Raw genomic sequence first — 26,885 nt, 5'->3', positions numbered from 1 at the left:
TTTAATGTCAGCTGCTCTCTGCCTTCTCCTGCCCCCTGCAATTGCCACAGCTCCCGAGGCAGTGGCTCCTCAGCCCATTTCCAGTGGGAATGTCAGTGCTGCAGCCACAGCAGGCACCGTGTCCCCACAGCAGCAGCTGCTCTGCACACGCCTGCAGAAAGCCCTTTATGATATTAATTTACAGTATTATTACGATTCACCGGCCAGCTGCAACCAACTCCAATGCCTGAGGTGAGCTGCTGTGACAAAAAGGCAGCCCTAAAGCAGACATCAATAACTGTCTTTCAAAAGGACTGGTTTAGTAAAAAAAGAACCAAATCAACACAACCAGATTTCTGCTTTGCCTCTGCATCACTCCACCTCATGCACTTATGATAGTTTATATCTGCCATGATTTAGCCTGTTCCAAACACAAATATTCCTGGGAACCATGGCTTGAGGAGGATTATTTCTGAATCCCAGCTTCACTCTGAAGTCAAGATACAATAACCCTCAATCTTACCCAGACTTTGTGCCTTCTTTGCCAAGTTCCCACTGACCAAATCTTCAGGGCTCAGCAAAAGCACCTGAAGTATTTTCGTATTTTGCTTACAAGCTTTATTCTCCAAAGCCTTCCCTGGTGTTCAGGTTTCTTGCGTTTCCTTCATTTTCTTGCACCACAAAATCCCACCACCTCCTAAGAAAGATCACACTTTGCAATGTAACTATTTGCTTGAGAGCTAAAATACCTCATGTTAACAACCTTCTGATTTCTTCCCAGTTTCAGGACTTCAAACTGAAATAATGACACGTAATACTGAGTAAGTTTACAAAGACATATATAAAAGAGCCTGTTAGTGTAGGGCATTCCCTGTGCCAGGAACTGGGGCACCAGTGCCTGCCCAGCCCCAAACCAACACCGTCCTGCAGCTGCTCCCAGGAGGGCACATGGGGCTGGCCCAGGGTGCAAGCGGGACAGTGGCAGCACACAGCCCAGGTGCTGCACCAGGGAGAACTCGGGCACAGGAGCCAGGTCAGGCTCTGGACTCTGTGCCCAAGCTCAACCAGCAATGGCCCCAGGGCTGCGGGCACGGCCCCAGCCTGGCGATGAAGGCAGCTGGAATGGCAGCGAGGTGGAAATGCAGCATTTTACTGAGCAGCCAGACACGCAGAGGACGGGAGGAGCCAGGAGGGGCTCCCAGGCTGAGCTGGCCATGCCGGCAGCACTAGCTCCTCTTCCTCTTGCCCTGGGGCAGCGCCCCGCCGTCCTCGGGGGCGCGCGGCCGCCGCAGCTTCCTCCTGCTCGCCGCCAGGGCCACGGAGCTGCTGTGGGGAGAGAACACAGGCACACGGGGTGTGCACGGGCAGGCAGCACACACGGCTGCTGTGCACAGTGCACAGTGCTGCACACCCACGTGCTACAGGCGACGGGGAACCAGGGCACGGGTTGGGCGGGAAGGGACCTCAAAGATCATCTCATCCCACCCTGCCATGGGCAGGGACACCTTCCACTATGCCAGGGCGCTCCAAGCCCTGTCCAGCCTGGCTCGAACACTCCCAGGGATGGGGAGAGAAATATTTCTCTGCCTTCTCATTTGGGGAAGGTGACAGCACCACAAATCATCCCATAACCCCAGAGCCTGCAAGAACAGGGTCATCCCAATGCCTCTACTTTGGTCCCCAGAGACCAGCTTGGAACCCAAGGAACAGCAGCAACCTCCCAGATTCCTTGTCCATAACTGAGGACAACCCCTGGCACTGACAAAACCATAGGGATGTTCTATCAGAGAAGGCAGTTTGGGGCACAGCCACCTGGAAGCAGGATGAGAGGTTGGTCCACGTTACCCCCAAAGGAGGGCTTGGGGCCTGCAGCCTTGCCAGGCACTCTCCTCATTTATGGACAAAGTATTTGCCACAGAAAACTCAACAACTGTTTTATTTTTAGTCACAGTTAATTTTAAATAAAAAATTCTTAAACTAGCTGTATGTAAATGAAGCAGCTGATTTCCGTCATTCAGCCTTGGAGCTTAAAATTCCACATAGTGTTGACATGAAAGATGCCACTAATCTGTCAACAGCTTTTGCTAATTAAACATTCCTTTTAAGTGCACTCTGTTTTATACCATCTGCTAGGCTGAATCCATCCTGCAGGGACTATTCATTTGTCTTAAAGTGGGAATTCACAACTGAAAATAACAATGGACAACTCTGAGATACTCAATCCACATCTGCTGACTGCCACCAGATACACACTAAGATACAGCAGGAACAAGCTGTGTTTCAGAGTTGCATCATGATGGGAATGGCTCTCCTGCATCCCTGGGAGCCCCAGCCCTGGCCAGGCCGGTCTGTGAGAACCCCAGCAGGCAGATCCAGCTGGGTTTGGTGCTGGCACTGAACACACGTTCCCAGAGCACCCAGGGCCTCATGGGCCCACAGCCCTCTCCAGCTCCCCCCAGCCCCTTCACATGGCTTTTCACATGGGAAACAAACATGATTCAGACTTGCAGACACTGAGATTTTAACAACCAAGAAGTGCTCTTCTAATCTCAAACAGAAGTAAATCAAAACAGATGCTCAATTCCAGTGGGTTCAACTTGACAGCCTCACCTACAGCTCTGTCAACAATAGAATTTTCAAATGTAATAGATCAGATTTAATTTTCCATAACAAAGCAGTCTCCTCTTCTTTTTTTTTCAATTAAAATATATAGTTATATATCCCTTATAATAAAGATATTCAATTGGGCATCTGTGGATTCTTGGAGGACCCAGGGATCATTTTTCAAGGATCCATATACACTGACCAAACTGTGCTTCCCAAACTGTGGGGATTCTTCAAGAATCTGACTTTCCTGAGGCATTTGCTTCTCCAGGATTCCACCAACTGCAAGCTACAGACCTAAACCCATCCCAAGGACTTCAGCTCTTGGATCTTCTACTCACCTGTCAGAGGACACTGAACACGTCTCAGACCCTTCCGTGTCTGCCAGAATGTCCGAGTTGGTGCTGAAGGGGAAAATAAAATGGATGGAAATTATTTCAGCAACACCTACGGCAACACAGGGCTCCACTTGGCAACGGAGCAGAACCCCTGGATGAGACAAATCCCTCCAGTACCAACAGCAATGGGAAAGAACACCGACCTACAGCACAGTCCAGAAGCTTCTGTCTCACTTCATTTTCAGTTATCCCTGGTGTCATTATCATTATTTAACACACATGACAGTTCTATGTTTATGTATGTTAGGTGGTAACTACACCACCTCTGTATTCTCAGGCACCAGAAAGTTTCTTTGGAGAGGATCTGCAAGACGTCTTGGGGGGAAAAGTGTACCTTCTTTTTTTCAAGTCTCTCTTAAATAAATCAGTGTGACATAAAATTTCTGTAAGACAGCAGGATTTTTTCACCCTTTGCCATTTTGTCTCCCCTGTGAAGTGAGAGTCCTCAGCTGTCACTGTGGTGATAACTACAGAACCAACAGGAATTTGGCTGGACAAACAACACCAGGTTAGAGTAACCTCCAACACACGCACATTCAGTCACACAGATAAAAAGGAAAAAGATACCAAAAATGGATGGGAAACGTTTTGAAAGTCAACTTTGTTTTTACTCTCAGAATTAGAAGCCCATCAAAAGCTCATTTTCGGTGCACGAAGTGGATGCCCAGGGAATGAGTTATCATCATATTTCCAAACCCCACTCTGATGTTCCAGTTGCATTTTAAAAAAGAACTGGGGAGGACACAGGGCTATTTGTGTGCTTTTAGTCCCCCGAAATAGAAAAAGAACAGGTTTGAGGCCCGAACATGATGTACTTCCCTGCCTTGAAAACTGCAGCATTTATCACCCGCCGCGTTTGTCACCGCAAAACAATAAAACTGCACAAGTCTGGCTAACGTTCAAACCAGTAATGTGCGCTCAGAATTCACATGTGGAATCCATGGTCTGGGCCTACCAAACTTTTTTAAAAGCAAGTACAAAACGTCCTGGAGCGAGTTCCACCTTTGGCCTACACACGGAGCCATGGAGGGGCCCTTGACGCCACAGCCGTGGGTCCCCAGAGAAGCCAATTAACTCCCACGCGCTAATTGCGGTGAGAGGCTGAGGAGCTGTGCAGAGCAGGGCTCCGAACTCCCAGCTGGAGCCAGCAGTCCTTTGCTTCAGGATCCCTTCCAGCATCCCGCTGCCCCACGCCAGCCACTCGGGGAAGCAGCAGCTCTCTGCATCCCGCTCTGCCACACACCAATCCCAGTTACCGAGCCCAGGCAAGGCTAGCTCTGGAGCTCAGGCAATCACACACCTTTCTGGCACGTGCCAGGGGACAAATGTGTTCGAAAATTTTAAAAAATATCCTCAAATACGTCACAGTTGAAAAACAATTATCAAAAACCACGGTCAACTAAACAAAAGCCACTTTGACCACCAACTCAATTTGTATTTTAAATTAACTTTTTCTTTTCCTGAAGAAAACTCCTCCCTCTTCTTAGCATCAAATGATTAGTCCTTAAACTGAAGATTATGAATTAAATAAGAGAAACAGCCACCTCATTGTGAAGGGTTTTTTTCTATAAATTTTAGCTCAGAGAGGCTAAAGAGATCACAGAATTTAGAATTTTTGTTTTGTTAATTTCTCCAGTGTTTTCTGCCTTTTCAATGCTTCAGAGGTATCTATCTACATTGCATCCAGGCACGGCAAAACACCCCTTCAGACTTCATTCAGACTCCAAATTCAAGACAAATTCCCACAACAGGTCTTCTGTCCTTTCCTTAAGTGAAGGTCACTAATCTTTCCCACAATTTTACAGATCATTTCCAGATGAGTCAATTTTTACAGCCAAAACGAATAAAGTTCCTCGTGTGAACTGCTCAAGATGCAGCCAGCACCCTGTGGCAGGGTGATCCTGCACTTATTCATGCCTCCATGATGGGAAAATGCATCTCCAGTGATTCAGGCAATTGTGCCACTCCATATTCCTGCAGGATTGCTTCCCCTGACCCCCTACAGTCAGTCACCCAAGAGTCAACTCTTCCTTTCTTGACCACCAGTTGGGTTTGATTTCCACAACCCCCCCTCTTGCATTTAGGATAAACACACCACCCTAAAATAGAGAGAAAAAAAGCTGATGTAAGTGTGAATGACATGTCTTGCTCTAAAACTGAGAGGAGCAAACAGTCCTTTGAATTGGTTTATTTTAAGGCAGATTAGGTTCCTCCTCGGCCTCGCGTGAGCAGCCAGCATCCTCCTATCCATCCTCCCATCCATCCACGTGCCCTGGCCCAGGCTCCAGGCATGTTCTCCCTCAATGCTGGCACAAGAGATGAGCTCCAGCCCATCTCGTTTCACCAATGTCATTTGGAGGTGAATGCCCAGGAGTGAGGGCAAGCAGCTTTCCCCCTCTTGCAATCCTGCCTGCACCTTGTCCCCCTGCAAGGAACGGGATGAGCTCGCTGCTGCAGCAGCCAGGCACCGTGCCATGTGCAAGATGAGCTGTGGAGCACAGCATCTTCCCTGGCTTTCCAGAACCTCCCCTTCAGAGCACGTGCCCGTGGATCCATGCTCCTGTCCCTGGCTTTCCAGAACCTCCCCTTCAGCCCATGTGCCCATGGATCCATGCTCCTGTCTCTGCTTTCCAGAACCTCCCCTTCAGCCCACGTGCCCATGGATCCATGCTCCTGTCCCTGGCTTTCCAGAACCTCCTCTTCAGAGCACGTGCCCGTGGATCCATGCTCCTGTCTCTGGAGAGGCCTGCCAGCCTTGGCCTTGCCCAGGCCCCCATGGAGGGCTCTTGTCTGTACCAAACCCTGCACAGGTTCCACCACCTTGCTGTTTTCCTTGACTCTCTCCAGGCTTCCTCAGTTTTCCATGGCCTGCTCTGCAGCCCGAGAAGATACTCTGAGGCTGTTCCTTGGGAAAAGGGAAAGATCTGCTGCATCTTCCTGAACTGCTTCCCTCAGGAGTCCGGCAGCAGTGGGATGTGGTGGCTGAAGCACCAGGAGCACTCCCTACCACAACTCCTGCTTCCAGGGCTCAGAGGTGTCCCTAGCCCAGGGACTGATGTCCTCCTGCACACGGCCTGTATGTGAGAGCTGCCACCACGCACATCAGAGGCCACCAGCTGGCCCTATCTGACAACCTCAGGACTTGCCACCAGGCCTCACAGCTCCTGCCATTTGTTACAGCTCAAAGTTTTGGGAAGAAAAGTATGAATCAACAGCATAGCAGAAAAGTATCATCATCCTTTCACAATGAACCCGTATCTGAGGCCAAAACTCACAGATCAAACACTGTGATACAAATCATCGCTGAGCCAAAGCAGTGCAAGATTTATTAAGCAAAAAAGTCCTGAAGATCTATAAAAGGCAATTATTGCACTGATCAACACATTTTCATACACTTCTCTCATCTGACAGCGATGGCCAGGGCGCAGGACAGCACTGCCTCCAAGCTCAGGCTGAGGCAGCAGCCCAGAAGAGCTCACACAGCATTTCCAAGCACTCCATCCTGCCAGCCTTGCCAACCCGTGCCACCCATTTCAGAGGGCTGCTGCCATGCAGTGCACTCCCATTTCTACCTCCTCAGCTGATGAACTAAAGCCCATATTATGTAAAGCACATAAATCCAAGGACCTGCTAAACCCCGAGCTCGGATCCTGATCAATGGCTCCTAAACTCACTGCCAAAAAGCCTCATTTATTGCAAACGGGGCCCCTTCCATGGGCATGAACCCCTCCTGGCAGACACTGCAGGCTCTGGCAATTCCAACAGCACAGGGATTTACACAGGCTGTGGACACAGCACTTTCCCACCAGGATTTCAAAATTCTGACTGTGTTTTAGCGTCTCAGACACGGCCAGTGCTGGGCTTTGTCTGCTGCTCAGGTCTCACTCTAGTCATCAAGAACCAACACTTGTGTTGAACACAGTTTTAAGAAAAAAATAATTTGCTTAAAGAACTGCGTATTATCCCCATTATATAAAACACTTATAATGGAATATTTCCTTTACATAGCTCATTAACTGGCTTATCATTGTTCCTCCTAATTTATTTTCTGATTTTCCTATTGTTTAAGCAGTTGCGTAAAATCTGGCTTCAGTCCCAGAAAGTCAAGGAATTCCACAGGACAATTCATATGGAGCACTGCAGTCCTGTGGAAGCCCTGTGTAACCGTGGCTTCAGAGCTCTGAAAAATGACCCTTTCAAAGCCATGGCTGTGTTTGGGTGCTTATCTGTAACACACAGTTTGCTCCCTGGGTGGGACCATCAATCTCCCTAGAGCACCAGCATGTCTGGGGCACTGCTACAGCCTCCACTCCTGGATCTTTACTCCAGCAGGAGTAAAATTCTCATTTCTTCATTTTAGCACAGACCTTTGAACAGTATCAGTTCATCAGTGATTAGAGTACAATGGATGAATTTCTAACCTTGACCAACCATTAGCAAGTATTGACATGAAAGTGAAAAGGGACAAACCTTATGAAGGAGAAAACAGAAGAATCACTGATTTCTTTGCAGCATCTTTTTGCAGAACAAACACTTCAACTCCGACTTGTGGATTGTTCTATTACATTCTATATGCTACTCAACATTTTCATTTTGTTTTAATTCATCAATACAACAGCCCTCCATTTAGAAGTGACCTCCTTGCAGGAACACAGCATGCAGATTTGGAATTCCAAATATATTTCCAGTTTTGACATTTCAATGTGAAAAACATTTACTCTTGGCAAAGGATACCCTCTCGTTATCAGAAAAACACAAGGCTCAGAAACCCATTACTTGAAACAATACCACAATACTACTAAAACCATCAACATCTAAATCATTCTTGTTTGGTTTCTGCTGGATTTATTTCACTACAATTAACAAAATCCCAGCCCCATGGTGAGACAGTGATAAAGTGAAGGCATTACAAAGGATTAAGTGGCTCCTACATGTACTTCAGCTCCCTTCCTGAAGCGAGGGAAGCCCAGGAGCAGGTGCAGAAGGAGTTGTGAGCCCAGGCAGCACCCCTCCCGTGAGCTGGGTGCCTGCACTGCTGCTGGCAGGGCCACAGCTCTGCCCCAGCACACTGCAGCAGCAGGGCTGCCCCACTGACCTGCACGTTGAGCCAGAGGACAGGGAGAACTCGGGAGAGGATGATCTCTGCCATTGCTTCGAGCCATGAGATTCATTCCTTTGGCCATCAGGAATTTCTGATTGGAGTGCTTGGGCTTTTCCAGCTGTGGGATCCTCTTCCCCAGGTTCTACCAAGTGGAAAGACATAGATGAGAATGAATGATAATGCAAAATACTATTGTTTAGGATTCTGCAGCCTAGAGATAAGATTTTCAAGAAAAAATTAAGTTATAAACATTTAAATACCAACATCTCATTCCCACAAACTTATTTTCCAAAACTGATAGTTTCAAAGGTTGAATTTCTTTTCATGCATATTTAAAAAAAGAAACCAACCAAGAACTCCCTGAGAACCCGAAATGTTTCACTGCTGAGTTTCAAACACAAGGAAAGAAATAAAGGGTGAGGATGTGTTACACATTTCATAAGATGGAACTTTACTTCAGAAATTAGCAAGCACTTCATGAGTGCTGTTGGCTGCTTGTGCTTCAGCCCCTACATCAGACAGCTTGAGCTTTAAGTTCTACAGACCAAGTTAACAGGCTTATTTTCAGTTGTGATTTACTTCCTTATGCAGCTCAGACAAGGTCAGTGCACTGACATTTCCATTTCAACGGGAAAAATCATTTCTAGGCAACACAACAGGCAAAAATTGAAAACCCTTCCGCTGGTTTTTGTGTCAAGTGTTTTGTTCAATGAAAAGATGAACAGTTCTCTGAACAGAGACCTTCTGCCCCTCCAAAGAGAAAACAGACACAGGTTAAAAATTCTGGTACGAAAAGACAGACTGCCCTCATCCATACCCACAAACATTTGCAAGTGAGTTACTTCACTAAAAAACCCCTGAGGACACGAAGCCTCTGCAGACCCATCTCAGTGATAGCTGATTGTGGCAGCCACAGACACCCCTGGCCCCAGCCCAGGGCCCAAGCCACGCTCCTGCTCAAACCACGCCGACTCCTCTGCCCCTCCAGCAATGGCTGGGACAGAAATGGCCCAGCAGAACTCTAATCAGAGTGTGGAGGGGCTTCACAATCTTTGGATTCAGCTCAGCTTGCCCTTTCTCTCCTGCTAACAGGCATAATTAAATATCAGGGGCATATTTTTGTCTGCTGAAAACAACCAGCAGATCCCAGTGAGTCGGTTGTCCAACTAATGAAACACAACTCTGAAATTAGCAGGGTAAAAATAGCAAAGGCCTGTGCAATAATGCAGCTCAGCACAGTTAATATTTATTGAATCAAATTATTTAGCACCAATATATATCAAATCCTTATGGCGCCTTCCCCTCAGACAAAGCACAGCCCCGTGTTTAAAAGTTATAAAGACTGGGAAACATATTTTAAACTTAAAGATGAAAAGCAAGATGACGTAAATCAGGAACAGATGATTAAAATGTCACCACAAACAGAGTGAGGTTAAATTACATCAACCAATAGCCCAGGAGAGGCAATAGGAGAGATGGAGGAGGAAATTAAAATAAACGAACAAACCAACAAAGCCCCAACCAAACCAAAGATCTCTTTCAATTCTGTACAATTCCACCACTTCCACGAGAACACAAAGCAAGTGGATAAGGAATGCAGACAAAGCCTTGGCTCTACCAGCTTACCATCAGGCCATTACTGCCTTCTTCCTTGCCCATGCTGTAATTCCCAGTTTAATACAAAGGCAATTGCTGTTACAAAGAACCAAGAGCAAACAGGCCTTAGGCATCTGTTCCCTCCCCTGTAAATCACCTTTTTGCTTTTTCAGTTGTTTATAAACAGTCATCTGAGTGCAGATGTTTTGCATAAAGCTGAAATTCCAAGGATTATTGGAAGCTCAGAGAACAAAGTGTAATGGAAATTGTGCAGCTTTGCCAGAACCAAATGAGGTGCTGCCACATTCTGAACATGATGCAGAATGATACATCTGATTCAAGTTATTTTCTACCTGACCACTCTTTTGGAAAAACTCCACGGTTTTACATCAGCTCTTCTCAGAGCCTGCAGGGCAGCACACACAGAACAGCTCACACAGGAGAAACCCCAAAATCCACAGCAGCCCATCCCTCCCTTCCAGAGCTGGAAATCAAGGCTGTGACCCACTATTCAATAACACATTGCCTCTTCCTCTGCTATAGAAGAGGAACAGCTTAAAATCTTTTATTTACTTATAAGGAATCTTTGAGATTCCTTTAACTTTTACCCTTCACGCAGAAGGGATCATGCACTGCTCCAAGGTCTGCAGGAAACAGTAAGGATAAAATTCATACTATTATACTGTTCTCTTCATTTCTTTTTATTCTGCAGAGCTGTGCTGGAAGAGCCAGCACTGGAGAGAGGCCCAGCTGAAGCCAGCTCAAGAGCACAGGGATCTGTGAGAGCTGGGGCAAACATCACTGCCGTGTTTTCCTGAGTGCTCTGACAGCAGCACGTCCCACTGTGGCCAGGGGGCTCTGCAGAACTCGGTCTCAGAACAGAAATCCCCAAGTTCCATCAGGCTGAGGAATGCTCTTGTAGAGCCCCCTTCCAAAGGCAGCTGCTCCCTGCCCAAGCAGCCAGGGAGCACAGGGCAGAGGGGGCAGAGGCAGCGCTGCCCGGGGCTGGGTGGGCTGGGCAGGATGGAGAAGCAGCAGGCTGCTCCTTCCTCCCAGCCAGGGACAGCTGCAGCCATCCCTCCTGCCTCCCACTGTGCTCCAGGCTACAAACACACACCACAGCACCTCACAGAGGGGCGACATCCCGCATGAACAGCCCAAAGCCAGCCCAAGGATTTTACTGCTTCAGCCTCACGACAGAAAATTCCTGAACCCAATCCCCACAAATGCTCCTGCAGCTCCCTGTCACCAACCCCTTCTCACAGTAAAGATCCTGGAAGGCTGAAAGGCAGCAAGCAGCACCCATCCTCACCTCCATTCCAGAGTGAGGCCACCCTCAGCACCTGCAGCAAAGCTGAGCCAGAACCTGACACCCCTTTCAGCCCACTGGAACGTGCCCCAGATAAAGCACATCCACACCCAACACACAGAAACCAAACTCATGCATTTATTATGGGTCATGCCTATGTTCCACACTAAAATCAATAGCAGTAAATCACTTTAGGGTCTGTTTGATCTTTATGCTGGTTGGGCTTTTTTCCCCTTAAAGGGTCTAGAAGAACAACAACAGATGAAAGACCATTTCTTTGGGAATCCAGCACCTCTTAGTGTGGTCCAAGAGGGGACAATATGAAATATGACTGACCTGCAGCTGCTGGCAGCTCTTTGACAGCAACTTCCTCTTTGTTTTGAGCACTTTCTGCTTTCCTCTCACCCGTTTTCTTCCACCGTTTATTTACTTGATCCACCAAGAACTTGAATTCACTTCTGTGTTTGTTTCCTGAAAGGAACAGAGCATCAGTGACCACCCCCACAGGACTAAGGTATGGCACCAACACTGCAAGGATGTGAACAGAAATGGACACCAACAACTGAATTAAAAGCATTTTTGTTACAGCAGAGGAAAACCAACCCAGCACTGAGATATGTCCCACATTCTATTAAGGATCCAAATCTGTGTCTGAGCTGTTACAGAGCTGCCCACAGCCCAGAGCACAGCACAGATGAATGATTCAGGCTCTGTGTCATGCCCATCACACTGCTGGGATTCAGACCCTTTAAGTAAGTTAATAATCCAAATACTCTCTGCACTTTCAATCATGTTTTAAGCACTCCTCTGGTTCTCAGCCAAAGCAATGGAATTGTTTAAGCTTGGTAGCGCAAATGCTTTACTGAGAGGCTGGGAAAATGCCCGGTGTCCTCAGCAGGATGCTGTGGGTCACCCCAGCCTGGCCAGCAGGGAGGGACCCAGGGCCAGGTGTGCCTCAGGGAACAGGAACAGGAGAGGGAACGGCTCAGGCTGGACATCAGCAGGAACTGCTGCTCAGAAAGGACCATCAAGCACTGTGTCACCTCCCTGAGGAGCCCATTCCAATGGCTGAGCACCCTTCCAGCGAAGAAATTCTTTGATGTATTCCATTATAAAACATCAAGTTCTGCCCCACAGAAGGAAACAGATTTGACACAGACTCCCTTTCCCTGAGTAGCTGAAAACACCACATAAGGCCAAAAATTCTGTTAATAAAAAGCAAGTTCTGTCCCAGATGTCGTGTCTGAGTTGCTGCACTCTCATTACGGAATTCCTCTGGCACTTCAGTTTCTCCAGCATCACTATCTTTTGTTGTGCTGGCTCATGGCAGAACTACAAAGCTTTCTGAAAAGAAATGTCCTGGCACACAAGCAGTGCTCAGCTACACTGTAAATCACTGTGGTGCTGAAACGACACCCCAAGCACATCCCACCAAACTGCAGCAACGTAAACCAGCCCCAGACAGAACGACAAATACTTAAACACAACACAAAGCAGCAGACCTCCGAAGAACTTGGCAAATGAAAAGATTTAGAAGCAGAAAAGGCAACTAATTTTTTTTTTTCACAGATGTATCCCCTTTCCTGTAGACTTTTTAACTCTTTAAATAGAGACCACAAAAAAAAGCAGAGTGGGCTGAGGGTGTCCCTGAGTCCTGTGGGGCAGAAGGAAAAGACAGCGGCTCTGAGTTCCAGGCAGAGCTCCCATCCTCAGGCTCATCAAGCCAAAGTATTAATTGCTATTTCATAAACAGCAAAAAAATGCCAACAGGGCAATGTGCAAATTGCCAAGAGCCCGGGGAAATGCAAAGAAGCAGAAAAAAAGCGTTTTCTCCCAAACAGTTTGTTCTGCCTTTCCCCAAGGCTGTTCACAGCCCCAGTGTGTTTCTTCATATGGAAAAGCAGAACAAAAATATATTTGAGGGTTTTTATTCAGAATTCACACCAGAGTTTATTCATTCATTCAGCTGGGAATTAGGGTCTGGGGTGCAAATGCTGTAAAATAAGAGGAAAAAAAAGCCTCATTGTGTAATAAAGCTTTTTAAAGCTTTAAAGTCCATCTGTTTTACAGTGAAATAAGGGCATTTCATAAGAATTCTTTAATCACAAACTGGTTTTGAATTTTAACATTCAGTTCTTTTTTCATGCTTATGATTTCTTCCTTATTATGAGAAATAATTACCTGAGACCATTTACCACTTGCCTCTTTGATCAGTATTTTTTATTAATTTTAAAACCATATCTTCCCCTTTTTCCTATTTTTTTTAACTTCTCAATTTTCAGTTAACCTGCTTGAGACTATCAAGATCTCCAAGAGATTAGTCTTGTAGCCATGCCCTTTTAGCAATCTAAACTCAATCAAATACCTGTCTTTGAAAAATTAAGACAGTATTTAATATATTTTGTTCTGAATGTGTACAACAGGCCAAGCAGATGAAGGCCTTTCAGAGCAGCTCTGCTGCAGAGGGTTCCCAGTGACCACACAGCTGCACATCCCACACCCTGCTCTGCTGTTTCCATGGCCAGCAAACACGGCAGCACGCTAAGAAAGAACAAAGTGCATAAATAGAGAAGCCTTTGGAGGCAATCAGTGTGTGTATTTCAGCTCAAAGGAAAAGAAGGCAGATTTAAAAGCAAAATGAGGTGAAATTTGCATGTTACTTACGATATTCAGTGTGGATCTCATCTATTTCTTCCTCTGTCTGGTCCTTTGTGAAGGTCAAGCTCTACAGAAATCACACAAATGTTTTTAACATAAATAAAAAGATATTAAAGCTGCAGACTTTGAAATTACAGACTTAAAACAGGAAGAAGAACTGTTTGTTTTCCCCCCAGCTTTCATCACATTAATCCACATTTCCAGAACATGTCCACAGTGTCCTGCCCTGCTTCCACCGAGTCACCAGGACCAAGCCAGCCCATGTAACACTCAGCATATTGTATAAATATAAAATATTCCTACCACTGTGCCACAAACAGGCTTCAGAAGTCACCAAAGTATCAGATGTCATGGGAAGAGAACAGGCGCCCTTGCTGATACGGAAGCATGGAATTTGCTAGCTAAATCCTAGAGAATTCTAGGAAGCAAAATATTCCCCACACTGCCATGAAGGGTCAAAATCTTCCAGCATGGCCAAGGAGAACTTAACTCAAGAATTTTTACTGCAGTCAAAAATTGCTCCTACTTAAAGGGTTTGGGCATAAAGCTCAGCAGTGCACCCAGCACTGCCCACGACAAATGTGTGGTGTGAGAAAATCAGGTTCACTACAGGATGCTGAATGCGAATTGTAATATGCAAGCTGGGAATTCCCACAATAAAGCAGCAGGCAGACATTCCCAGTGCCCCCTCTGCAGTTCCTGCTGGCCACCCCTCTGTGAGAACCAAGAGCAGCCACTTACATTTTCACCAGGTTTATTACACTCCAGCTGAACCCGAATCTTCTCATTCTTTTCCAGCTCTTTAACAACCTCTGCAACTGTTTGGAAATACAAGAAAGGGATCACTGAAACAGGAGCTGGGTAATAAAAAGCTGTAACAGCACAGATGAAACTACCCTGCATTTAAAACACAAACAACATTAGCCCTCCGAGAGGGAAAGCTCAGACTCCAATCCCAGGCAAACCTGCTGTCTTTCCACATCCCACCAAACCTCCCTCCTGCACACAACAGTGCTTGTGGCACACAGGCTGCCATTCAGAGAGATTTCCCATTTTACACTGGATGTTTCAAAGGAAGACACAATAACTGCATCTGTCAGACACATCCAAAGCCTATAAACAACATAACTGTAACATTTAACTAGAGCCACAGCTATGCAGAACCCTGCACAGTTTACTTTGACATTTACTTCTAAAAATCTCTTTCTGCATTTCATCATCTCCACAGAACTGCCAAGCAGCTGTGGGCAGTTATTAAAACAAACACTTCACCACACAGCGAAGCAGGCAGAACAAAAGCTCATTAAGCTGTGAAAGAATAAAACCTGCTCCCAACTGGTTTAAGCACACTCCAGGAATTTGGCACCTGGGCTTCCTCAGAAGCTCAGCTATTGGTGTTCCACAGCGACCTCAGGCTCCCTGCCACCACCCAAAGTGCACGTCTGCATCTTAAGTGTGGCTTTAATAATTCACCCTTTGTGCACAGGCTCTGAACACAGGAGGGGTTTGGCATTACTGGGCACAGGTTCTGAACACAGGAGTGATATGGCATTACTGGGCACAGATTCTGAACACAGGAGGGGTTTGGCATTACTGGGCACAGGTTCTGAACACAGGAGTGATATGGCATTACTGGGCACAGATTCTGAACACAGGAAGGGTTTGGCATTACTGGGCACAGGCTCTGAACACAGGAGGGGTTTGGCATTACTGGGCACAGGCTCTGGACACAGGAGGGGTTTGGCATTACTGGGCACAGGCTCTGGACACAGGAGGGGTTTGGCATTACTGGGCACAGGCTCTGGACACAGGAGGGGTTTGGCATTACTGGGCACAGGCTCTGGACACAGGAGGGGCTTGGCATTACTGGGCACAGGCTCTGAACACAGGAGTGATATGGCATTACTGGGCACAGGCTCTGGACACAGGAGGGGTTTGGCATTACTGGGCACAGGCTCTGGACACACGAGGGGCTTGGCATTACTGGGGATTGCAGCTGGAGTGCACACCACACACCCAGCACTGTTCCTGCCCTCTGGGTGAGTAGGCAGAGGCTGGGTGCCACTCCAGCCACCAGCAGCACTGAGTGTGGGCTCAGCCCAAGTACCCCCAGCAGGTTAAAGCAGCATTCTGCACTGATCTGATTTACCAAGATAAATCCTTCCAGCTCCTCCACATCTCCAGCAGTCAAACCAGTGTTAAGCCTACCCTGAGCCAGCAGAAGGGGAAATGCAGAGATGGTCTGGGATGGCAGCAGCCTCCCTGCAGCCTGCCACTCACCAGATTTGGGGTTCAGGGAATCACACTGGGCGTTGTACATGTGCACAAACTCCTGGTGCCTCTTGATGAGCTGCTGGCGGGTCCCAGAGGTGGACAGACCGTGCTCCTTGAGCTTCTTCCTCAGATCCCGGTCCGACAGCAGGTTATAAACAACTTTGGACATCAGCTTCCTTTTCTGGTCAGAACTGCCACAGGAAAACAAGAGACACTATTTAATTAATACTCTGAGGAAAATCAAGCTATTTGCAATTACTTAAGGGTACTTCACCCACTCAGGGTAACGTACACATGAAAGAACATACACATTGGGCTTTCCACCCCAGTGCTGGCCATGGCTCACTTGAATCAGCTGCAGAAATATCAAAACTATTAAAACATCAAGCCAAAACTCAAATTAGGAGATTTTTCAGCTTTCTGGAAAAATGTCTTTGAGAAAAATAGTCATGTACCTGACGGCAGCAGTTCCCAGCTAACAGAAGGGTAGTTTGGTGATACAGAGACATTAAAGATAAGTAACAGTGCTCCCAGAGGAATAACAGCTAAATCCAAAATTTACTGCTTTCCACTGATTTCTGTCAGGACTCAACATTCCTGGCACAGCTGGGGAAAACATCTTAATTACAGGAAACTGCCAGAGAAAATTCAAGTCCTAGCACAACTTTTGTCACCTAAAATTAGCAGAACATTTCCTCCTGTCAAATTAGCTCAGGCTGCCCTACACCTCCTGGTGAGATACTCTCAAACCAGGAGAAACAAAGGGGCCAAAATCCATCTGCAGCCTTACTCATCTTGTGCAACTGCAGTAATTCATAGAGGAACAGCATTTAATTAGACATTTTTCTTTCTGCAGCAAAATAAAGCTCAGCTGCATTACTCTGGATTAGAGAGCAGTTAACAGCTTTCCACTGTGAAAATGATAGATTTATTTGAAAACTATTCAGCACTTTCAACTTATCACATTGAAAATTTCAAGGTTAAAAAAAAAAAAAGACTTACACAAAACTGTCAATAATTCATTTACTCTCATCCAGCCATGTAGCATGGCTGGTAAACAGAAGATGGATTACCACAATACACTCTTCAGGGAAGCTTTTTTAAGATTCTTTTGGGAAATACAAAAAATTTCACTGAATAATTAAAGTGAATCTTTTGAAAGTCCTACAGAAGCTTGGTGTGTATTCCATTTGAAGTACAAATCCTCCCAGTCCTTCAATCTGATCGGTCAGAAATAACAACAGCCTAAATTTCTGCTGTAAGTAAAACAAACTGAAACTCCACTTCTGATGTGAATGTGGTGACCATGACCAATGCTGGGGCAGGGGCACAAAGCCAAAGGAATGCATTAATCTTATGGAAATCGAGATCTTCAGGAAACCTCAACAGCCCCACAGAGAGGAAAGAAAGGTGCAATTTTTATTCTTTAACTCTACAGCTATTGAAAAAATGTCTCTTGGCACACCTGAACCGAAGGAAGCAATTCCTCCACCAAATGAAAAATGGGAATCAGTGTTATCTGAAGGGAATTTTAATGCCAGGGAGCAGAAAGGTGACAAGAACAATGCACAGACTAAGCTCTCCCTGTGATGAATTGCTTAAAGCATTGGCCACTGTTTTCTTGCCACCAAAAGCCAAAGAGTAATTGAGCTGGCAATCCACACTCTTTCTCAAGGGGGGACAGTCCCCACAGTGATTTCAGAGTGCTGCACAGTGCAGGGAAGCCGGAAACATACACAAAGCACCACTATGACACCTCTGCAGCACACAGCTCTCAGTCCAGCACTGCCCAAACCAGCCACATGCATTTGGAGCCCTCAGAGCTGCTCCTCACCTTCGCAGGCTGTCCTTCTTCTCCCCTCTGGTCAAACAGCTGTCCAGATGTTTGTTTATATATTGCTCCAGAATAGCAACCTCACAAACAGGACATTCCACTGAAAGCAAGGGAGAAGGTATTTATCAGTGTGGATGTAACAGCAAAGAGTGAATGCTCTCCTCTAAAACAAAACTAACAGTTGGGACATGAACAAAGCACATCAGTCCTGAGCTGTTACTGTACTGGAAGGTACATTTGAGTTCTCAGAACAGGAACAAAACCCTCTCACTCCAGGTGTTTCACAAATACTGCCTGACCAACTACTTGGCGTTTGTGGAAATAATTTCCATGTGGTGCGTGCTTAAAGATTCAAAAAGATCATAGAATGGGAAGCTAGTGAAAGTTTTAATTGCGCAAAAATAAACAAGCAGTAAAATTTCACATGGGTTTTAACTTATCAACACAAGCAGGTGTGATGTAAAACCACGATAGGTTTCCCGTGGCTCCTTTCCTGGCTGTGGTACCTCTTCCAGCAGGATCCATCCAGCTAATGAATACACATGAACTTCAGAGTTCCAGATGAATAAATCATTACACAAAACAACAGCTAAATTTGAACTAATAAGAACCAGGGGTGTACTCCTACAGGGTGTTTTGTTTTAATTTAGGCTTTTAGCTAGGTCAATAGGATGGCTGCCAGCACATCAGAACTAAGAGGATTCTGCCATTTTATTGTGGTTGATTGGTATAAATGAGCTTTTTCATGCTTCAAAGTAAATTCACTTTAACTCTCTAGAATTACAAAGAATAAAGCAGATGACTCTTTTGGAGAGTGTGGAAATAAAAACATTAACAGAACTGCTGCCATGCTCATTTTGAGTTCAGGCTCACCCCTCAAATAACAAACACATTATAAAATAACCTGCTCAAGGATACAAGAGCAGAATAAATGCCAGTGTCTGTCGAGTCATTAGGGGGAAGGAGAAGAGAAATTACTTCATTTTTACTAAGACTGTTGCACAACTATTGTTTTTCTGTGTTGTTTCTCAAAGCAAAGGAATCCATAAGCACTGAATTCCATTTAACTCCTTGGCAGCAGCTCAAGCTTTTTGTGAAGAACACACTTGGAGCAGAGCTGTCCCACACGAGCAGTGATGTGAAGGCAGCACGGGCCAGTTAAAGGGGAAGGAGCTGGACGTGCCAGCAGAGAGCAGAACCACAGGAGAAATGGGACGAGTGCCACGTGCTGAGGGCCCTCTAACACATACAGCAGCCACACGAGGGGGAGAGAGCAGGACACAGCCAGAAATCAAACACCTCACCTTTCTTGTCTCCTTTGAGCACAGATGTAGAAGGCTTTTCATGGCTTTGGGTGCAGCCAGGAATCTCTTGTGCAATCACTTTGCTGTCTTTACCACCAAGCTCTGCAGAGGTGCTGTGTAGGTCACGGTGTTCCTCGGTTTTGAAACTCTTGTGACCAGTCCGTGGCAGGCCCCCTGCCCTCGTGGAGGTGCAGACCTTGTCCTTGCTCAAGGAGCTGTCAATGGCTAGCGCCTCCTCAGCCCCTGGCTGAGAACCAGGGCTCTGGAGGCTGTGGGCTGGGGGAGATGGAACCGGGGGGGCTTCCAACACCAACCGCAACAGCTGCTGCCTAGGAGCACCAGAGAAAGCACACAGCTAGCGCGTGTGAGGAACCCGAAATCCTGTTTGCCAGCACACGCTCTCTTCTGGCTGGGAAATGCTGGGACTGAGGGCAACAGAGCAGGGAGCAGCCCCACACTGGCTTCTCCCACAATGTGGTGTTTTGGGCCCATGGGCAGCTGGGTGATGACTTCTCACAGTCCCACACCCCAGGGACAGGAGAGCCAGGGCACAGCAGACACTCCTGGCACAGCCCTGGGCTCTCTAACAGAACACTGTCACCTGCCCCCCTCCCTCAGCACCAGAGTGAAGCACTCAGATTTCTCACTAATCACAGAAACTCTGACAGGTGTGATTGGAGAGATTCGGACAAGCATGACTCAACTAGAAGCTCATCCATCACTCAGCAAGCCCAGAGAAAGCACACAGTGACGGAAGGGTCCAGCCTCTGCCAGCTCCCCTGGGAGCGGATCCTATAGCAAACATCAGTTCAAAAACCTCTGCATATTGTGTATGGTCTCAGCATTGTCTGTGATACTCTCAGAAACTTAACAGACTGCTAGGAGCTCTGAGCTGACAGAATTTTACCTTCCTGGCACAAAGCAGTAACTGCAGCACAGCTGACAATGCTCAGTTTATGAGCAGAGCAGTGTCCTTCCCTTTGAAGGCTGAGATGAATCAAGCAGGTATCAGAACAGGCACTACCCAAACCCTCCTGCCAGACCCTCAGTCACTGAGATAGGGCAGGGAGGTAAAAAACACCTGTTTAACTAAAGATGGATGGTTTCTAAACATCCTCCCCACCAGCATCCTCCCTCTGCTTCAACAACAGCATAAACAGCTTCCCACTTTTTTCCTTCAGATCTGTAACACCCACAACAACTAAGTGTCCTTCATCAGGCCCCTGGTTCCCATTTTACAGTCTGTTTATTTCTCTCTTGCTGAAGCAGCAATGAAGCAGAGTTGTTGGGAATGTAAGGCTTCCACATAAATAAATTCCAAGGAAGAGACAGAGCTGTGAATCTTCCTAGGAAGAACTCACACAGAACAGTCCCAACTGCACTAAAAGCACTGTATCTCCTTGAAATTCCTGCTGCATTCCTGCTCAATCACTGTATCAGCAATGACAGCACCTGCTCTCTCCAGCACGCAGAGTCGATGTGTTTATTCCTCTGACTCACTACCTGTCGAGTAACCCTGACTAAGAAACAGAGATAAACTTGACAGTAAAAACATTTTTCTTCCTTATGTACGAAGAAAACCAGAGATTCTTTTCAGCAAACACTCCTACTTTTCTATTTAACAAGGTGATGCAGAAACTGACAAATTTTCTCAAAATAATCTGTTTAGTAGAGGGCAATGAAATCAATTCTTTACACTTCACACAAAACTTTACCTGTTATGTTTAAAGATGCCAGCCTCACTGCAAGTGATAAGTCTTCATTAAGGTCAGCTCGTGCAAATACTGCTCCTCATCTTTCTCTCCTGGCCTGGCCAGAGCTATGAATTCTGCCCCAGAGCAGAGACAGGTGAGGGAACAGCAAAGTGCTGATGGCAATGCCCCCAGGCTCCTGCCCTGCTGGGGCCAGGGTGTGCCCTCACAGGGCACTGCCCAGCCACAGCCACAGCAGCCTGCCCAGCCTGCTCCTCTCCCTGCACACCCACGGCCACAGGGAAGCACAGGACAGCCCCACTTCCACTGGGAGGGAGCTGCACTCCCACACTCCCCACACCATCCTGCACACACCTAACAGTGAGCAGAGCACAAACGGGATCGGAGCTGGGTCTGCCTGGGATGATTCCCATTCCCTGCAAACACCCCATCCAGGGTAAACACCCCATCCAGGGTGCACACACCCCATCCAGGGTGCACACACCCCATCCTGAGCAGAGCACAAACGGGATCAGAGCTGGGTCTGCCTGGGATGATTCCCATTCCCTGCACACACCCCGTCCAGGGTACAAACACCCCATCCAGGGTAAACACCCCATCCAGGGTGCACACACCTAATGCTGGGCAGAGCACAAACAGGATCAGAGCTTGGTCTGGCTGGAATGATTCCCATCCCCTGCAAACACTCCAGCCAAGGTGCACACACCTAATGGTGGGCAGAGCACAAATGGGATCAGCGCTGGGTCTGCCTGGAATGATTCCCATTCCCTGCACACTCTGACCTTGGAGCACAGCTTTCACTCTGCTAAGTGCCACCAACATTACCATTTTCTTCCCCTCCAGGCCTGACTTAAGAAATGGGTTTGCACTTTGTGAAATACTGAGAAGATTTAAGGCCTAATTTTCATAAACATCAAACTACCCAAGGCTCAAAGTCCAGTTAGAACATACCTGATCTTTCAAACATGCTGAGCCCTTCAACCCCTGGACTGTGGATTTGTTTCTGGGGACAGCCAAGGGGAGACAAAGCAGATGGAGAAGGAGGGGAGAGAGAAGACCGGTCCTGTTCCAACATCAGCAGGACAGAGAGCAGTGCTGCTCTGACTGAATGATGCTCGTGCCCTGGGACACTCTCCAGGCAAGCAGTGTCCCCTCAGCTCAGGGCACCTGCAGCCCTGGGGACAGACCCAGCCCAGGTGCCAAGCCCTGGACACCACACTGACCACCGCCCAGGGCTCTGTCCCATCAGAGCAGCCAGCAGGGAGCCTTTCCCACCCAGACCCTGCCCTGGTTCCCTCCACCCAGCCCAGACTGGGCTCCGCAGCCCACCCATCAGCTTCATGTGAGAAATTGATTCAACTCCAAGTCACAAAAGGAAAGGTTATTGAACCACTCTCACTGGTAAGATTTATACTGATCCATTAAAGCAGTCCAAAAAAAAATTAACATTTAGGATTCAATATCATAATGGATCCAAGTCAGCACTACTTGTTCCTCACAAAATTAGACATTAACAAAAAAATAGTAATCCATTTATCACTAGGGAGCACCAGAATTCAAGCTGCAACGGGGGAACTGTAGGATTTAAATTACTCAAATAAATCAATTAAATCCAGTAGTGGTCATATAGGAGATTAGATCTATCTACATTCTATGATCTTCATCAGAGAAAAATTCTCTCATGAAACAAAGCCATCAACTGAACTATGCTTCTTGTCACTTCCGAAGCCAAGAGTCTCATTGACTTCCAGCTCCAAGTTAATTCCAGAGAAAAAGATGAAAGTGCATTTGTCTCGTACAGAGACAGGAACACCCACAGAATTCCCAGCAAATCACTGAGTAGCTTCTCATCAAAAGAAAACAGATAATACCAGGAATTTCATGTATCTACTGAAGTATCATCTGTGATACATGTTGCGATACTGTTGTGATATTTTACCAAGTCATATTTATTCTGTTGTTCCTGTCTTTTAAAGGGATGTGAAGCTCAAAAATGAATTTAAAACAAACAGAAAAGTAGCTAAGAAATCAAGCTGAAAGCATGGCACTCCATTACTTTCCTTACCAAAGAAAACTTACATTTTTAGTCTTTCAATACCTACATTTTTTCTAGCCAGTGACTTCAGCAAAAGAATGCTCTTGCAAGGTGACCATAACCGCTGGACAAAATCCTTCTATTCAGAGTCTCCTCTGCACACATAGGAAGGATCCTGAAGAAAATCTTTACTGCCACTATTTCCCCCAGAGAATCCTGACATATCTATTGACTTCCTACCCATTGGCAGGGACTGTAACTTCCAGAGCAGCTAACCAGAAGCAGAACAAAATAAGCCTGTAAAACCTTCCCATCACTCGAGCGTGCAGTACCCTTCAGCCAGAACACTGCAGGATTTTCCCAAAGTGTGAACAGCCATCCTGGACAGCGCTTCTGTGACCCCGCAATTGATTTGCTCAGCTCTCACACCACCCCCTCCAGGGCTCTGAGCCTGGTCACACACAGTCACACCTTGCCAGCTGCCAAACCAGAGACAGCAGCTATAAAATTACATCAATACCTTGCAGAGTTAAAGCTCTTCACTAGATCATCTAAAATCCGGTTGTTTTTCAGGTCAGATTCTGAGACTGCCTACAAAAGAAAGAAAGAAAAAAAAAAACAAACCAAAACAAACCTAAACAAATAAACATTCAAATGCAGTGAAAGCAGCAAGTGCCCACAAAATGTTCAAGTGATCAATAACTTGCTTCTTGGCTCCATGCCTCAACTACCCCCACTAAAGTGCTACAGGAATCAAGATGCTTAAAGGGTAAACACCTCTTCCCCAAAAATATCTCAGATTAAAATAACTGCCTGAGAACTTCAGACTGGGATATTAAGGTAACAGGTAAAATCAAAGCATAAAGCTAAAGAAACAAAGCCCAGTGTGCCCAGGCTCCCACAATAGTTTACTGCAGCACAGGTCTAATAATTTTGAAAACCAAACCATCCTCTGAAGGTGGTGAGAACCTTAAGCAACAAAGCATAAAAACTGATGAAGGGAAATGTTAGTCTTCTGAATATGAAAATATTAATTATGAGATGTCTTTGTGCATTCAATTCATTATTTTTAAACAATTCCTGATTTTTACCTCATTGCAACTCTCTCTGCTCTTCTTTTAAACAAAGCTTTTATTTTTTTTTTTTTTTTTAATTTTTGAGATGAAATGGAGCCACTCACATACAGAAAATACAGCGCTTGTGTTTCAGCATTGCTGGCTTAAATGATGAAGTGTGTTAACAAATTAACATTAAATGTTTTGTGACAGATTGTACACACAGCCCTGAGCCAAACCCCAGGCCTGATGCTCCATCCCCTTCTGCCTGCACTGAGAGGAGCATCTCTGGAACAGGAGAATTCCAGATGCAAGAGCACCACACTTTGCCCACGCAATCAGAATTGATTATTTGGTGTGGTCCAAAGGGAAAAGCTCCTGAGATTTGCCAAAAGATAAAAAATAAACTGAGGGGAAAAAACCAAACCAAAATCATGCTTACCACACAGCACGTTGGACACTGGGTTTTGTAGGACAAAGACTTGCGGATACAAAGGGAACAATCTGGAAAAAGGAAACACATCATTTTAAACATTTTTTCCAAATGCAGTTCCACATCCTTGCTCGTGTATTTCCTTGCACAATACCTGCAAGCTATTCCACAATACACAAATATTGAAAACACACCATTTTTACATGGAATTGAGATTATCATTGTTGCAAAACAATCCATATTTTATGCAAACACGTTTCAACATCAAATGTCAGCTCCTCCACCTAAAGCTGATGTTTGCTGCCTTTTGTTCCCCAGTGCCAGAAACCCTTCAGCAGTGGCTGCACTGCTCACCCCCTCACCATGCTGGGTTCTTGCCATGACTAACGCTGATCACTTTCACCTTCCTGCACAGCCCCGGACAAACTCACAATCCCCTCCTTTCCCCGGGCTCTTTTGCCCCTTTCCACAACAATACCAACTTGCTGTTGAAAGAAGAGGCTAAAAAGGAGAGGAGACGGCACTGGAATGCTGAGAGACAGCCTAATACCACCTCCCCGTGCCACAGACGGGGTGGTGAAACATGCCCCACTGCCACAGTAAATTTCTGCGTTTGTTACACCTTGTCAGTTTCTCCGTGAGCTTTCACGGCCACCTCAGGATTTTAAAAGTCTCATCATTCTCCAGGAAAACATTCCCTCACTAGATCATCATGGCTCAGAGTCTCAGCACCAGCTCCTGAAAGAGATCTGTATTGCATTCACCCTCTGGGACTGCATCGGAAAACAGCAGAAGCATTAATTAATCTCAGAATGGTTTGGGTTGGGAGGGACCTTAAAGCTCATTTCATCCCACCCCCTGCCAGGGACACTTTCCACTAGACCAGCTTGCTCCAAGCCAAATCCAGCCTGCTCCAATGCACCAATTAACACTTAAAACCACAAATCCATCTAAATGCTCAATAATTACTACATACATAGTAAGAAGTGAAATACGGTGAGAAACCCATAAAGAAACAAACTTTAACTGTACGAATAGGAATGAAGTGGCAGAGCCAGGCTGCCAGCATCTGACAGCCCAGCCCCAGACCCCATGGGCCAGGCCCACGAGTGCAATGACTGCTGCTTGGAGCCACTGTGCCCCAGGCAGGCTGCACCACCAGCAAGTGAAGAGAATTTCCAGGTTTGTGGCTCCCCACACTGGCTTCAATGGTGACAGTTTTGCCAAGCTAAACTAAACTTCACTGCCAAACTACAGTGTCCCCCTTCACGGAAGGAAGTGCTACAGTTTCTCAACCAAACAATCACAACCATTTATTTTAACGTGAGAAAAGGCAAGGTACTTCCCCCCTAATCTGGCTTCAGCAAAGCACTTGGGGCCAGGTTCCAGCAGATATCTCCCAGGGCAGACAGAGCAGCGTGGAAAATTTGAGCTCTTAATACTCTGCACATAGAGCTTTGCATTTGTACCACTCTCAAGATGTTAAGAAAGATATTTAAATGCAGAATGCCAGATGCCACATGTTAGTATTACAGCAGGAACTACACAAGGGAAGGTTCCGGCTGCTTCCATCTTGCAAAGCTCCTCCCAGCTTCCATGGCAGAGAGAATCATAGAACCCCGAAATGGTTTGGGTGGGAAGGGACCCTAGAGCCACCCAGTGCCACCCCTGCCATGGCAGGGACCCCTCCCACTGTCCCAGGTGCTCCCAGCCCTGCCCAGCCTGGCCTTGGGCACTGCCAGGGATCCAGGGCAGCCCCAGCTGCTCTGGGCACCCTGTGCCAGGGCTGCCCGCCCTGCCAGGGAGTTTCCTCTGGATCCCTCATCGAACCCTGTGCTCTGTCCGTGGGAAGCCGTTCCCCCTCGCGCTGCTGCTCCGCGCCCTTGCAGTTTCTCTCCGCGTTTGCTGCAGGCTCCAGCGCCTTCTCTCTGCCAGGCGGAACAATCCCCGCTCCCGGCCTCTCCCCGCACACCGACAGACACACACACACACAGCCCGCCGCACTCACAGCTGTGCGAGCACTGCGGGATGATCACGGCGATGCTGAAGTAGTCGAAGCAAATCCCGCAGCGCAGCAAGTCATCCACGGCCTGCAACGAGAGCGGCGTGAGCGGGGCGGGCTGGGCGCGGCAGGCCCGGCAGCGCGGGGCGAGCGGCACCGCCCGGGACCGGCCCCGGGACCCCCGCCCGGCTCCGCACGCACCTTGAGCGGGGCCAGGCCGGGCGGCCAGGCGGGCTCCAGCAGCGGCATCGCCAGCGCCATCGCTGCCGCCCCGCGGCCCCGCTCCGCCAGCGGGCCCCGCGCACCCCGCGCGCTTCCGGCCGCGCTTCCGGCAGCGCCGGGAACCGACGGGAACTACGGGGATGGGGAACTACGGGGATGGGGAACGGGGATGGGAGCGGGAACCGCCGGGAACCGCCGGGAACGGGGATGGGGAACCAACGGAAACAGGAACCACGGGGAACTGCCGGGAACGGGGATGGGAGCGGGAACCACCGGGAACCGCCGGGAACGGAGATGGGAGCGGGAACCGCCGGGAACGGGGATGGGAGCGGGAACCAACGGGAACGGGGATGAGGAACCAACGGAAAC

The 26,885-nt window shown here is 47.3% G+C and overlaps 1 protein-coding gene across 3 annotated transcripts; it reads right to left on the bottom strand.

Annotated features, from left to right (window-relative positions):
* Positions 1–1,113: 1,113 nt before the first annotated feature.
* Positions 1,114–26,581, bottom strand: RAD18 (RAD18 E3 ubiquitin protein ligase). 3 transcript variants are annotated; one of them, XM_058032186.1, is made up of 13 exons: positions 26,496–26,581; positions 26,301–26,382; positions 24,302–24,363; positions 23,325–23,395; positions 19,058–19,386; positions 17,754–17,853; positions 15,926–16,110; positions 14,387–14,463; positions 13,652–13,712; positions 11,324–11,458; positions 8,077–8,224; positions 2,925–2,987; positions 1,114–1,305 (listed from the first exon to the last, which is right to left on the bottom strand). In XM_058032186.1, the coding sequence occupies exons 1-13, from the start codon at positions 26,553–26,555 to the stop codon at positions 1,206–1,208; spliced, it is 1,473 nt and encodes a 490-aa protein (XP_057888169.1). In that variant the 5' UTR covers positions 26,556–26,581; the 3' UTR covers positions 1,114–1,205. The 3 variants fall into 3 exon arrangements, with proteins under 3 accessions (XP_057888169.1, XP_057888168.1, XP_057888170.1); XM_058032185.1 differs by having other exon boundaries at positions 8,077–8,228; positions 11,325–11,458; XM_058032187.1 differs by having other exon boundaries at positions 1,114–1,302; positions 8,077–8,228; positions 11,325–11,458.
* Between the last annotated feature and the right edge of the window lie 304 nt (positions 26,582–26,885).

This window comes from Melospiza georgiana, chromosome 11 (assembly GCF_028018845.1).
Source record: "Melospiza georgiana isolate bMelGeo1 chromosome 11, bMelGeo1.pri, whole genome shotgun sequence".
Taxonomy (NCBI): Eukaryota; Metazoa; Chordata; class Aves; order Passeriformes; family Passerellidae; genus Melospiza; species Melospiza georgiana.
This window is presented reverse-complemented; position numbering and strand designations above follow the sequence as displayed.

Bases quoted from the DNA above. Each gene is read 5' to 3' on its own strand.
- RAD18 (XM_058032185.1), bottom strand. From the start codon at position 26,555: ATGGCGCTGGCGATGCCGCTGCTGGAGCCCGCCTGGCCGCCCGGCCTG. The intron at 16,111-17,753 runs GTGAGGAGCAGC...TTCCTGTGGCAG, and splicing joins AAGAAGGACAGCCTGCGAAG to TTCTGACCAGAAAAGGAAGC. The intron at 14,464-15,925 runs GTGAGTGGCAGG...ATTTCCAAACAG, and splicing joins TTCCCTGAACCCCAAATCTG to TTGCAGAGGTTGTTAAAGAG.